Here is a 12,265-nt window from a genome sequence, read left to right as displayed (position 1 = left end):
GTCTTCCCCAACCATGTTTGAGGGACCTTCTGGTTCCTTCTTGGATTTTCAAACATCTCCCAACCCTTCCCAAACCTCCATTTTCCATCAGCCACGTCCTACAGGTGCTGGTTGGCCAACCGTAGAGTTCTCAAGCCCAGCTGCTGCTTCTCTTCTCCTCCCCATCCACAGCTGAGGAACATCCTTGACTTCTTATCTTCTCCTGAACTTTCAAGCATCTCCCAACCCTTCCCAAACCTCCATTTTCCATCAGCCACGTCCTACAGGTGCTGGTTGGCCAACCGTAGAGCTCCAAACCCAGCTCCCGCTTCTCCTCTTCCCCATCCATCCTTGAGCGACTTTCTTATTCCCTCTTAGATCTTCAAACATCTCCCAACCCTTCCCAAACCTCCATTTTCCACCCCCCACGTTCTAGAGGTTCTGATTGGCTGACCGTAGACTTCTCAAACCCGACCGCCACTTCTCCTCTTCCCCGTGCGCTTTGGAGGGACCTTCTTGGACCTTCAGCCACCTCCCAACCCTTCCCAAAGCTCCATCTTCCACCCACCACGTCCCACAGCTGCCGATTGGCCGGCTGTAGAACCCCAACTGACCACTACCGCCTCTCCCCCCCCGGCTCAGATCATCAAGGCATCCCATTGGCCCCTCCAGATCCTGCCCCCGCCCCCCAAAAAACGAATTGGCCAACCAGATAGCTCCTCCCACCCACCCCATCCCTCCCGTCACGTTTCCACTGCTCTTCCCACCCTCCCCGCCGGCTACTTTCCCACCAATCGCAGCCATCGAGGCTGAGGCTCCGCCTCCCCTCAACCTCCCACCGGCCAATCAGCATTGAGGGTGTGGCTCACCGGAAGGGGTAGGCGAAGGGGGCGGTGACGGTGGTGTTGGGTTGGCCATCGCAGCTGATCCAGAAGGAGACGGCCCCGCTGTAACCCCCGCAGGTGGCGAAGGCGAAAATGGAGAAAAACTGTCGGGAAAGAGGGAAAAAAAAAGGATTTTCACCCCAAAAACAACCCCCCCGAAAAGTTTATTAGCCAAAAGAAACAAAAAAAAACCAGCAGGAATTGGAATCCTTGGGTGAAAAAGAGCCAGAAAAGGAATTTTTTGAAGAATTTTAGTCTTTTCATTTTTCTTTCAATTTAAATTTTCGAGTCTCAACGGCTACAAGAATGGGATTTTTACAAAAAAAACCCCCAAATTAATAAATAGCCAAAAAACCCTACATATTATAATTACCCCCCAAAACCCCAAATAATAATTAGCCCAAAAAAACCCCCCAAATAATAATTAGCCCAAAAACCCCCCAAATAATAATTAGCCCCCAAACGCCCAAAACAATTACCCAAAAAATCCCCAAAAAGAATAATTACGCCCAAAAAACGCAAAAAGAATAATTACGCCCAAAAAACCGCAAAAAGAATAATTACCCCCAAAAAAAGCCCCCAAAAAGAATAATTACCCCCAAAAAAAGCCCCCAAAAAGAATAATTACCCCCAAAAAAAGCCCCCAAAAGAATAATTACCCAAAAACCCCCCAAAAGAATAATTGCCACCCAAAACCCCAAAAAGAATAATTACCCAAAAAATTTAAAAAAAAATAATTACCCCCAAAACAATATTTCACCAAAAAAAACCCGAAAGAACAAACAAAAAAGCCCCAAAAAGAATAATTACGCCCAAAAAAACGCAAAAAGAATAATTACGCCCAAAAAAAACGCAAAAAGAATAATTACGCCCAAAAAAGCCCCCAAAAGAATAATTACCCAAAAACCCCCCAAAAGAATAATTACCCAAAAACCCCCCAAAAGAATAATTGCCACCCAAAACCCCAAAAAGAATAATTACCCAAAAAATTTAAAAAAAAATTACCCCCAAAACAATATTTCACCAAAAAAAACCAAAAGAACAAACAAAAAAGCCCCAAAAACAATAATTACCCCAAAAAACCCAAAAGAATAATTAACCAAAAAATCGCCCAAATAATAATTAGCTAAAAAAAACCCAAAATAATACTTAACCAAAAACCCCACACACACAACCAAAACCTGAAATTATTGGGGAAAAAAACAACCAAAAATTGGAATTTTGGGGGAAAAACCCACCAAAAATGGGGGTGTTTGGAGAAACCATTAACCCCCAATTAAAGCTACTGGGGGGATTAATTTAATTAAATCAATTTAACTGGGATTTTAATGAATTTAAGTTTTCAATTTAAAACTTTTTTAAATTTTGGATTTTAAATTTCTTTTATTAAATCTCAATTTTAAATTCAAAACCACTGGGAAAAAAGGGGGGGGAGGGATTTTCACCAAATAAAATGCAAAATCATGATAAAAAAAAAACACCAAAAATTTGAATTATTGGCGGAAAAGAGGCAGAAACGGGTGTTTGCAGCAACGACAAACTCCCAATCACAACTCTGATAATTAAATTAATTAAATCTATTTCAAGGACAATTTTAATGAATTTAAGTTCTCCCTTTTTAAAGCTCTTTAAAATTTTAATATTTAATTTTTAATTAAATTTTTAATTTCCAATTTTATTTTTCGTCTAATTTTTTATTTTAGAAATTTGTTTTCTACATTTAATGTTTCTAATTCAATTTCACATTTTACTTTAAAATTCCCATTTTACATTTTTTAATTTCCCCTTTACATTTAATTTCTGAATTTCATTTACTTTCTTCAATTAATTTTCTCTGTGATTTTCATTTAAATATTTTTTCCATTTTTTTCTCCAAATATTAAATTTTAATTCAATCTAAAATTAATTATCCCAAGAAAGCTCCCAGTAACGCCCCCAGCATTCCCAGTGCTCTCCAGTGCCTCCCAGTACCTCCCCAGTGCCCCCACACCCCTCCCAGTAACCCCCCAGTCCTCTCCCAGTAACTCCCAGTGCCCCACCAGTCCCTCCAAGTGCCTCCCAGTAACCCCCCCACTCCCCCCAGTAACTCCCAGTGCCCCCCATCCCTCCCAGTAACTCCCAGTCCCCTCCACTCCTACCCACTCCCTCCCAGTCCCCCCCCAATAACTCCAGTCCCCCCCCACTCCCTCCCAGTGCCTCCCAGTAAACCCCCACTCTCCCCAGTCCCCCCCAAACCCCTTCCAATCCCCCACTCCCCCCACTCCTTCCCAGACCCCCCAGTAACTCCCAGTCCCCCCCAGTGCTGCCCAGTGCTTCCCAGTACACCCCACTAACCCCCCACTCCCTCCCAGTGCCTCCCAGTCACACTCCAGCCCCTCCCAGTCCCCCTCCACTCCCTCCCAGTCCCCCCTACACCCCTCCCAGTGCCTCCCAGTCCGCCCCAGTAACCCCCCACTCCCTCCCAGTGCCTCCCAGTCACGCTCCAGCCCCTACCAGTGCCTCCCAGTCCCCCCACTCCCTCCCAGTCCCCCTCCAGTCCCTCCCCGTCCCCCTCAAACCCCTCCCAGTCCCTCCCAGTACACTCCACTAACCCCCCACTCCCTCCCAGTGCCTCCCAGTCACGCTCCAGCCCCCCCCAGTGCCTCCCAGTCCCCCTCCAGTCCCTCCCCGTCCCCCTTAAACCCCTCCCAGTCCCTCCCAGTCCGCCCCAGTAACCCCCCACTCCCTCCCAGTCCCACCCCCTTCCTCCCAGTCCCCCCCAGTAACCCCCTCACTCCCTCCCAGTCCCCCCCCAGTCCCTCCCCGTCCCCCTTCAACCCCTCCCAGTGCCTCCCAGTACACCCCACTAACACCTCACGCACTCCCAGTGCCTCCCAGTCACGCTCCAGCCTCTCCCAATCCCCCTCTAGTCCCTCCCCGTCCCCCTCAAACCCCTCCCAGTGCCTCCCAGTCCCTCCCAGTCCGCCCCACTAACCCCCCACTCCCTCCCAGTCCCACCCCCTTCCTCCCAGTCCCCCCCAGTAACCCCCTCACTCCCTCCCAGTCCGCCCCCAGTCCCTCCCCGTCCCCCTCAAACCCCTCCCAGTGCCTCCCAGTCCCTCCCAGTCCGCCCCACTAACCCCCCACTCCCTCCCAGTCCCACCCCCTTCCTCCCAATCCCCCCCAGTAACCCCCTCACTCCCTCCCAGTCCGCCCCCAGTCCCTCCCCGTCCCCCTCAAACCCCTCCCAGTGCCTCCCAGTCCCTCCCAGTCCGCCCCACTAACCCCCCACTCCCTCCCAGTCACGCTCCAGCCCCCCCCAGTGCCTCCCAGTCCCCTCCCCCTTCCTCCCAGTCCCTCCCAGTCCCTCCCCGTCCCCCCTCAACCCCCTCCCAGTCCCTCCCAGTGCTCCCAGTCCCACTCACCCACTGGAGGCCCCGCACCAGCCCCAGCGGTTCCTTGACGGGGCCCAGCTCCAGCCGCAGCCCCGACATCTTCTTCCTCCTCCCTCCTCCTCCTCCTCTTCCGCCGCGCGCCGGAAGTGACGTCAGGCGCACGGGGGGGGGGCGGCGCCGCCGCCGCCGCGCCTCGGCCGCCCAGCCGGCGCGCGGCCGCTTCATTTGCATAACGCGCCCAGCCCCGCCGCTGATTGGCGGACTTCTCCCCCCCGCCCGCTCATTTTGCATAGCCACGCCACGCCCCTCATTTGCATGCGGCACCGCCCTCCCCTCGCCGGCGCGGCTCTCATTTGCGTGCCCCCCGCCCCCTTCATTTGCATAGCCACGCCCGCGCCGCCCGTTTCATTTGCATAAACAGCCACCACCCCCCCGCGCTCCAGCGCGTTTATTGGTCCGCGGTTCATTTGCGTGGTCACGCCCCCTCACCCGCCTCATTTGCATAATTCCCAAGACCCCACGGAACCGCCTCATTTGCATAATTACCCAAACCCGCCGCGTTGATCTGCTGCTTTGCATATAACCCCCCCTCTCCGCTGATGAACACGCCTCATTTGCATAACCAAAGCTTTTATTCACATCACACACCCGGCTCGCTCATTTACATAGCCACACCCACAACCCCCTCATTTGCATAACACCGGACTGGCCACGCCCCCAACACCCCCCACCTCTGGGGAGGGGCCACGCCCCCCCATCACCACCAGGCAGGGGCATAATTGGGAGGGGGCGTGGCCATCCGCTAACCCCACCCCTTCCCAGGCCACGCCCCCACCCAAGGCCCCACCCACTCCTCCCCAGGGTCCTACTGCCCCCCAACTGCCCCAGGACCCCCCTAATTGCCCCCAGACCCCCCCCTTAATTGCCCCCAGCCCCCCCAAATTGCTCCCTACGACCCCCCCAACTGCCCCAGGGACCCCCAACTGCCCCCAGCCCCCCCCAAATTGCCCCCCAACTGCCCTAGGGACCCCCCCAATTGCCCCCAGACCCCCCTCTAATTGCCCCCCGACCCCTCCCACTGCCCCCAACTGCCCCAGACCCCCCCAATTGCCCCCTGACCCCCCCTAATCACCCCCTGACCCCCCCAACCGCCCCCAGACCCCTCCTTAATCGCCCCCAGACCCCCCCAAGTTGCCCCCACACCCCCCCGCTAATTGCCCCCAACCCCTCCCACTGCCCCCCAACTACCCCCAGACCCCCCCAAATTGCCCCCAGGCCCCTACTTAATTGCCCCCAGATACCCCCCGCTGCCCCCAGACCCCACCAACTGCCCCCTGACCCCCCCTTAATTACCCCCTGACCCCCTTTAATTGCCCCCAGACCCCCTTTAATTGCCCCCAGACCCCTCCTTAATTGCCCCCAGACCCCCCAAATTGCCCCCAGACCCCCCTCTAATTGCCCCAACCCCTCCCACTGCCCCCCAGCTGCCCCCAACTACCTCTAAATCCCCCCAACGTGCCCCCAGACCCCCCCTTTAATTGCCCCCAGACTCCCCCAACTGCCCCCTGACCCCCACAATTGCCCCTAGACCCCCCAATTGCCCCCAGACCCCCTTTAACTGCCCCCAGACCCCCCTCTAATTGCCCCCCAACCCCTCCCACTGCCCCCCAGCTGCCCCCAGACCCCCCCCAACCGCCCCCAAACCCCCTTTAATTGCCCCCAGACCCCCCCAATTGCCCCCAAGCCCCCCCTTAATTGCCCCCCCCCTCAGAAATCCCAAATATTGAGGGCCCCCCGCACCCGGCCGAGCCCCAGCACCCTCCGACGCACCGTCCGCCCCCCGCTCCCCACCACCTCCACCTCCACCCCCTCCCGGCTACTAGCCCGGTGGCTACCAGCCGGGGGACCACCTAATTCTAAGCCCGCCCCCCCACGGTCACCTGACCCACAACTACGCCGTCCACCAATCCCGTCCCGCCCCGGTTGCGACGTCCCCTCGCGGCCACCGACCCCGTGGCCACCACCGCAACATCTACTAGCCCAGGGGCTACCATTTTTGGGGACGTTTTTTCTCCAGCCCGGCCCCCCGCAACAACACGTGCCACCAGCCACATCCTCCCCGAGCCCCAATGTCCCCCCGTGGCCACTAGCCCCGTGGCCACTAGCCCCGTGGCTACCATCCTTGTGGCTACAAACCCCGTGGCCACCGCTCCCCCGGTCATCATCCCAGTGGCCACCAGTTCCACGGCCACCAGCCCCATCGCCATCATCCCAGCGGCCACTGGGTCCACGGTCATCAGCCCCATGGCCACTAGCCCAGTGACTACCAGCTCCATGGTCACCGTCCCTGGGGCTACGAACCTTGTGGCCACCAGCCCCGTGGCCACTATCTCCATGACCATCATCCTGGTGGCCACCGGGCCCGTGGCCACCAGCCTCATGACAACAAGCCCCATGGCCACTAGCAGTCCCATGGCTACCAGCCTTGTGGGCACCAGCCTCATGGCCACCAGCAGTCCCATGGCTACCAGCCTCGTGGCCACCAGCCTCATGACAACAACCCTTGTGGCCACCAGCCCCGTGGCCACTATCTCCATGACCATCATCCTGGTGGCCACCGGGCCCGTGGCCACCAGCCTCATGACAACAAGCCCCATGGCCACTAGCAGTCCCATGGCTACCAGCCTTGTGGGCACCAGCCTCATGGCCACCAGCAGTCCCATGGCCACCAACCCCATAGCCATCATCCTCATGACAACAACTCTTGTGGCCACCAACCTCGTGACCACCAGCCCCGTGGCCACCGTCCTCATGACAACAACCCTTGTGGCCACCATCCCAGTGACCATTAGCCCCATGACCGCCAACCCTGCGGCCACCAGCCCCGTGGCCACCAATCCCATGGCCACCACCCTCATGACAACAACCCTTGTGGCCACCATCCCAGTGACCGCTAGCCCCGTGGCCACCATCCTCGTGACAACAACCCTCGTGGCCAACAACCCTATGACCACCAGCCCCATGGCCACCATCCTCATGACAACAACCCCCGTGGCCACCATCCCCGTGACCACCAGCCCCATGGCCACCATCCCAGTGACCACCAACCCTGTGACCACCAGCCCCGTGGCCACCATCCTCATGACAACAACCCCCGTGGCCACCATCCCCATGACCACCAGCCCCATGGCCACCATCCCAGCGACCGCCAGCCCCATGGCCACCACCCTCATGACAACAACCCCCGTGGCCACCACCCCCGTGACCGCCATCTTCCCGCCCACCACCACGCCCCCCATCCCCGTAGCCACCAGCCCCATCCCCGTAGCCACCGGCCCCATCCCAGTAGCCACCGGCCCCGCCGGCCAACTCCAACGCCCGCTTGCCCAAGCCCAACCGCGGTAGCCCACGTTCGAGGGACGCCAAGAGCACGCACGCCTTGCACAGGGGTTGGCTGGCGGCGAACCCGCACCTCCCGCACGCCCCCAACGTTTTGGTGGCCACCTCGGCCGCCACCGCTAGCCGTCGGCCCGAATGACCCAAGGCGGCTACCGTACTAGCCCGGGTGGCTTCCAAATCTTTGAGGAGGGTCCGGGCGTAGCCGCGGTAGGCGTGGGGGGCGTAGACGCACTCGGTGCTGACGTAGTCCAACCCTTCGAAGTAGGCGTAGAGGACGATCTCCTTCTCGTAGGCGTGCCGCAACGGCTTGCACCGCGGCACCGCCGGCCACGGGGCAACCGAAGGGGCTCGCCGGTGGCCCGCGGGATTTGGGGGGGCCTTGGGGCGGTCGGCAGTGGCCTTCGGGAGGTTCTCGGGGGTCGACGGAGGGGTCGTGGTGGTCAACGGAGGGTTGGTGGCGGTCAACGGAAGGTTGGTGGCGGTCAACGGAAGGGTCGTGGTGGCCAACGGAGGGGTCGTGGTGGTCACAGAAGCCACAGAGACCTTTGTGGAGCTGGTGGTGGTCTCCGGGGGGGTTTTGGTGGCCTCCGTAAGGCTTTTGGTGGTCTCCGTGGACTTCTTGGTGGTCTCCTTGAAGTTTTCGGTGGTCTCCGTGAAGTTTTCGGCAGTCTCCGTAGAGTTTTCGGCGGTCTCCGTAGAGTTTTCGGTGGTCTCCATGGCACTTTCGGTGGTCCCCATGGCGGTCTTGGTGGTCTCCGTGAGGTTTTTGGTGGTTTCCGTGGCATTTTCAGTGGTCTCCGTGGCGTTCTTGGTGGCCCCCATGAGGTTTTCAGTGGTTTCCATGGCGTTTTTGGTGGTCTCCATGGCATTTTCGGTGGTCTCCATGGCGTTTTCGGTGGTCTCCATGAGGTTTTTGGTGGTCTTCATGGCGTTGTTGGTGGTCTTCATGGCGTTCTTGGTGGTCACCATGGCGTTTTCGGTGGTCACGGCGCCTTTTGTGGACCTCTTGGTGGCCCTTGTGCCCTCCCCCAGGGTCTCGGTGGCCCCGGCGGCCATTTTGGTGGCCCCGGTGGCCATTTCGGTGGCCCCGGCGCTCGCCCCGCCGGCCTCGGTGGCGGCGCGCCGGAGCCGGGCCACGTCCCCGCGCAGGAAGTTCATCAGCACCGTCTCAGCGATGTCATCGGCGTTGTGACCTGGGGGTCACGGGGGGCCTGGTCACCGCTCCCCAGTGCCTCCCAGTATACCCCAATACTCTCCAGTCCCCTCCCAATTCCCTTCTACTTCCTCCTATCCCCACCCAGTGCCTCTCAATCCTTTCCCAGTGCATCCCAGTCCTTTCCCAGTGCCTCCCAGTATAACCCAATGTCCTCCAGTCCCTTCCCACCACCTTCCAGTGCCTCCCAAGTGCCTCCCAGTGTCTCCCAGTCCCCCCCCAAGTGCCTCCCAGTGTCCTCCCATCACCTCCCAGTGTCTTCCGGTCCCCCCCAAGTGCCTCCCAGTGTCTCCCAGTCCCCCTCAAGTGCCTCCCAGTGCCCTCCTGGTGTTCTCCAGTCCCTCCCAGTGCCTCCCAGTCTATCCCAGGCCCCCCCAACTGCCTCCCAGTGCCCTCCCACCACCTCCCAGTCCCCCCAAGTGCCTCCCAGTGCCCCCAAGTGCCTCCCAGTGCCCCCCAGTGCCCTCCCACCACCTCCCAGTGCCTCCCAGTCTCTTCCCAGTGCCTCCCCAGCGCCTCCTAGTGCCTCCCAGTGCCCTCCCGCCACCTCCCAGTACCTCCCAGTGCCCTCCCAGTGCCCTCCCAGTCCCCCCCAAATGCATCCTAGTCCCTCCCAAGTGGCTCCCAGTGCCCTCCCAGTGGCTCCCAGTGCCCTCCCACTGCCCTCCCAGTGGCTCCCAGTGCCCTCCCACCGCCTCCTAGCACCCTCCCACTGCCTCCCAGTGCTCTCCCACCACCTCCTAGCGCCTCCCAGTGCCCTCCCAGTGGCTCCCAGTGCCCTCCCACCACCTCCTAGTGCCTCCCAGTGCCCTCCCAGTGGCTCCCAGTGCCCTCCCACCGCCTCCTAGCGCCCTCCCACCGCCTCCCAGTGCCCTCCCACCGCCTCCTAGCGCCTCCCAGTGCCCTCCCAGTGGCTCCCAGTGCCCTCCCACTGCCTCCTAGCGCCTCCCAGTGCCCTCCCAGTGCCTTCCCACCACTTCCTAGCACCTCCCAGTGCCTCCCAGTGCCCCCCCAGCCGCTCACCTGTAACGATCCAGTCGACCCCCAGCAACCTGGCTCCCTTCTCCAGCGCCTGCCTCCGGAAAACGCCGCAGAAAGTGCACCGGCTCCCACCGCCCAGCCGCGCCGCCACCTCGTCCACGCTCCATCCGAAAAGTTCCCGGTGGGAGACGACCAGTAACGGCAAATCTCCCCGCCCGCGCCGGACGGCCCCCAGCGCCGCCTCCCGGTAACCGGCGATACCTTCGTCTACCGAAACCAGCGCCAAGCGATAACCGTAAGCGTGCCGGCGTTCCAAGCGTCGCAGGAGATGCGCCAGGACGGTCGAGTCCTTCCCGCCGGACGCGGCGACGGCTAAGGTCTCGCCGGCTTTTGGGAAGGGGGGGTGGGCTTCGGCGTCGTCCCGGTTGGGTGCCGTTAAGGCGCGGTGGGCTTCGTCTTCGAAGGCGAGGAGGAAGCAGCGTCGGCAGAGGGGTTCGGCGGTGCGGGGCCGGCGGAGGGCGGCGGGGAGGGGGCAGCGGCGGCAGCGAGGGGGGGGCATGGCGGTCCGGCTGCGAGGAAGAGGAGGAGGAGGAGGGTTAATGGTGGGGGGTGATGGGGAGGGGGGGGGTTAATGGGGAGTTAATGGGGAGGGGGTTAATGGGAGGAGGAGGGGGTTAGTGGGGGGTTAGCGGGGGGAGGAAGGGGTTAGTGGGGGGTTAGTGGGGGTTAATGGGAGGAGGAGGGGGTTAGTGGGGGGTTAATGGGAGGAGGAGGCGGTTAGTGGGGGGTTAATGGGAGGAGGAGGGGGTTAGTGGGGGGTTAGTGGCGGGGTTAATGGGAGGAGGAGGGGGTTAGTGGGGGGGTTAATGGGAGGAGGAGGGAGTTAATGGGAGTTAATGGGAGGAGGAGGGGGTTAATGGGAGTTAATGGGAGGAAGAGGGGGCTAGTGGGGGGTTAGTGGGGGGAGGAAGAGGTTAGTGGGGGTTAATGGGGGGAGGAGGGGGTTAGTGGGGGTTAATGGGGGTTAATGGGGGGATAATGGAGGGGAGAAAGGGGATTAACGGGGAGGTGGTTAATGAGGAGGGGCGTTAATGAGGAATTAATGGGGGAAGAAGAAGGGGGGGGTCCCCCCTTAAGGGTGGGGGGAGCTGATGGGGCCCCCCCCTCCTCCTGAGGGTGGGGGTGCCCCTTATTTTGGAGGGGGGGGGCCTGGGGACCCCCTGTGTGGAATTAGGGGGTTCCTGGGTGCACCCCCCTCTTAAAACCCAATTAATTACCCCCCCAGGACCCCCCCCCAAAAAATAATGACCCCCCAAAAGCATAATAACCCCCAAAAAAGCATAATAACCCCCCCAAAAAGGATGATAACCCCCAAAAAGGATGATACCCCCCCCATCAGGAATGGGCCCCCCCAAAACCCCCCAACCCCCCCCGCCCCCCCCATAAATGGGCCCTTCCACCTGCCCCCCGCTCCCCCCCCCTCCCGTTACCCGGAAGTGGTCTCGCCCGCCGCTGTCACGTCACTCGCGCACGAGGCCGCCCCCGCTCCGCCGCCGCCGGGCTCTCCCGGCGCTCCCCGCGCGCTTCCCGCCCCGCCCCCTTCCCCAGCCCGTCTCGACCAATCAGATTGCCGGGTTGTCCCCCCGGCCACGCCTCCCCTCCCCGGCCACGCCCCCCTGCGGCTCTGAGGAGAGCGCGCGTGCGCAGTGAGGGGACGGCGGGAAAACTGAGGGGGGGCCCTGAGGGGTCATTAATTAACACTTACCAGGGGTAATTAACGCCCCCTCGGGAGTAATTAACCCCCTCTCCGGAGTAATTAACCCCCCAGAGGAGCAATTAGACCCCCCCCGAGGCAATTTACCCCCCCCAGGGGCAGTTTTAGCCCCCCTCCTGTGGTAATTAGCCCCCCTCCTGTGGTAATTAGCCCCCTCCTGTGGTAATTAGCCCCTTTCCTGTGGTAATTAGCCCCCTCCTGTGGTAATTAGCCCCCTCCTGTGGTAATTAGCCCCTTTCCTGTGGTAATTAGCCCCCTCCTGTGGTAATTAGCCCCCTCCTGTGGTAATTAGCCCCTTTCCTGTGGTAATTAGCCCCCTCCTGTGGTAATTAGCCCCCTTCCTGTGGTAATTAGCCCCTCCTGTGGTAATTAGCCCCCTCCTGTGGTAATTAGCCCCTTTCCTGTGGTAATTAGCCCCCTCCTGTGGTAATTAGCCCCTTTCCTGTGGTAATTAGCCCCCTCCTGTGGTAATTAGCCCCCTTCCTGTGGTAATTAGCCCCCCTCCTGTGGTAATTAGCGCCTCCCGGGGTAATTATATCCCCTCAGAAGCAGTTATAGCCCCCATCTAGGAGTAATTAACCCCCCAGGAGTAATTAACCCGCCCAGGGGCAGTTATAGCCCCCTCCCGGGGTAATTAGCCCCTCTCTGGGGTAATTAACCC

At 59.6% G+C, this 12,265-nt stretch overlaps 2 protein-coding genes across 3 annotated transcripts in view; both read right to left on the bottom strand.

Annotated features, from left to right (window-relative positions):
- LOC138683166 (synaptophysin-like protein 1) overlaps positions 1-4,491 on the bottom strand; it is a 65,270-nt gene extending 60,779 nt beyond the window's left edge. For both annotated transcript variants that reach the window (XR_011322854.1, XM_069774690.1), the window contains exons 1-2: positions 4,268-4,491; positions 849-967 (exon numbers count right to left, since the gene is read on the bottom strand). Coding sequence is in view for 1 of the 2 variants with exons in the window: in XM_069774690.1 (XP_069630791.1) it covers positions 849-967; positions 4,268-4,468 (320 nt within the window). In the remaining variant the exon portion in view is untranslated. The remainder of the gene's footprint in view (positions 1-848; positions 968-4,267) is intronic.
- Positions 4,492-6,004: 1,513 nt separating this feature from the next.
- CTU1 (cytosolic thiouridylase subunit 1) lies at positions 6,005-11,544 on the bottom strand. The gene is made up of 4 exons (XM_069774632.1): positions 11,321-11,544; positions 9,873-10,399; positions 7,346-8,829; positions 6,005-7,210 (listed from the first exon to the last, which is right to left on the bottom strand). The coding sequence occupies exons 2-4, from the start codon at positions 10,387-10,389 to the stop codon at positions 6,005-6,007; spliced, it is 3,207 nt and encodes a 1,068-aa protein (XP_069630733.1). The 5' UTR covers positions 10,390-10,399; positions 11,321-11,544.
- Positions 11,545-12,265: the final 721 nt, after the last annotated feature.

The sequence above is a fragment of the Haliaeetus albicilla genome, chromosome 31, assembly GCF_947461875.1.
Source record: "Haliaeetus albicilla chromosome 31, bHalAlb1.1, whole genome shotgun sequence".
NCBI lineage: Eukaryota > Metazoa > Chordata > Aves > Accipitriformes > Accipitridae > Haliaeetus > Haliaeetus albicilla.
This window is presented reverse-complemented; position numbering and strand designations above follow the sequence as displayed.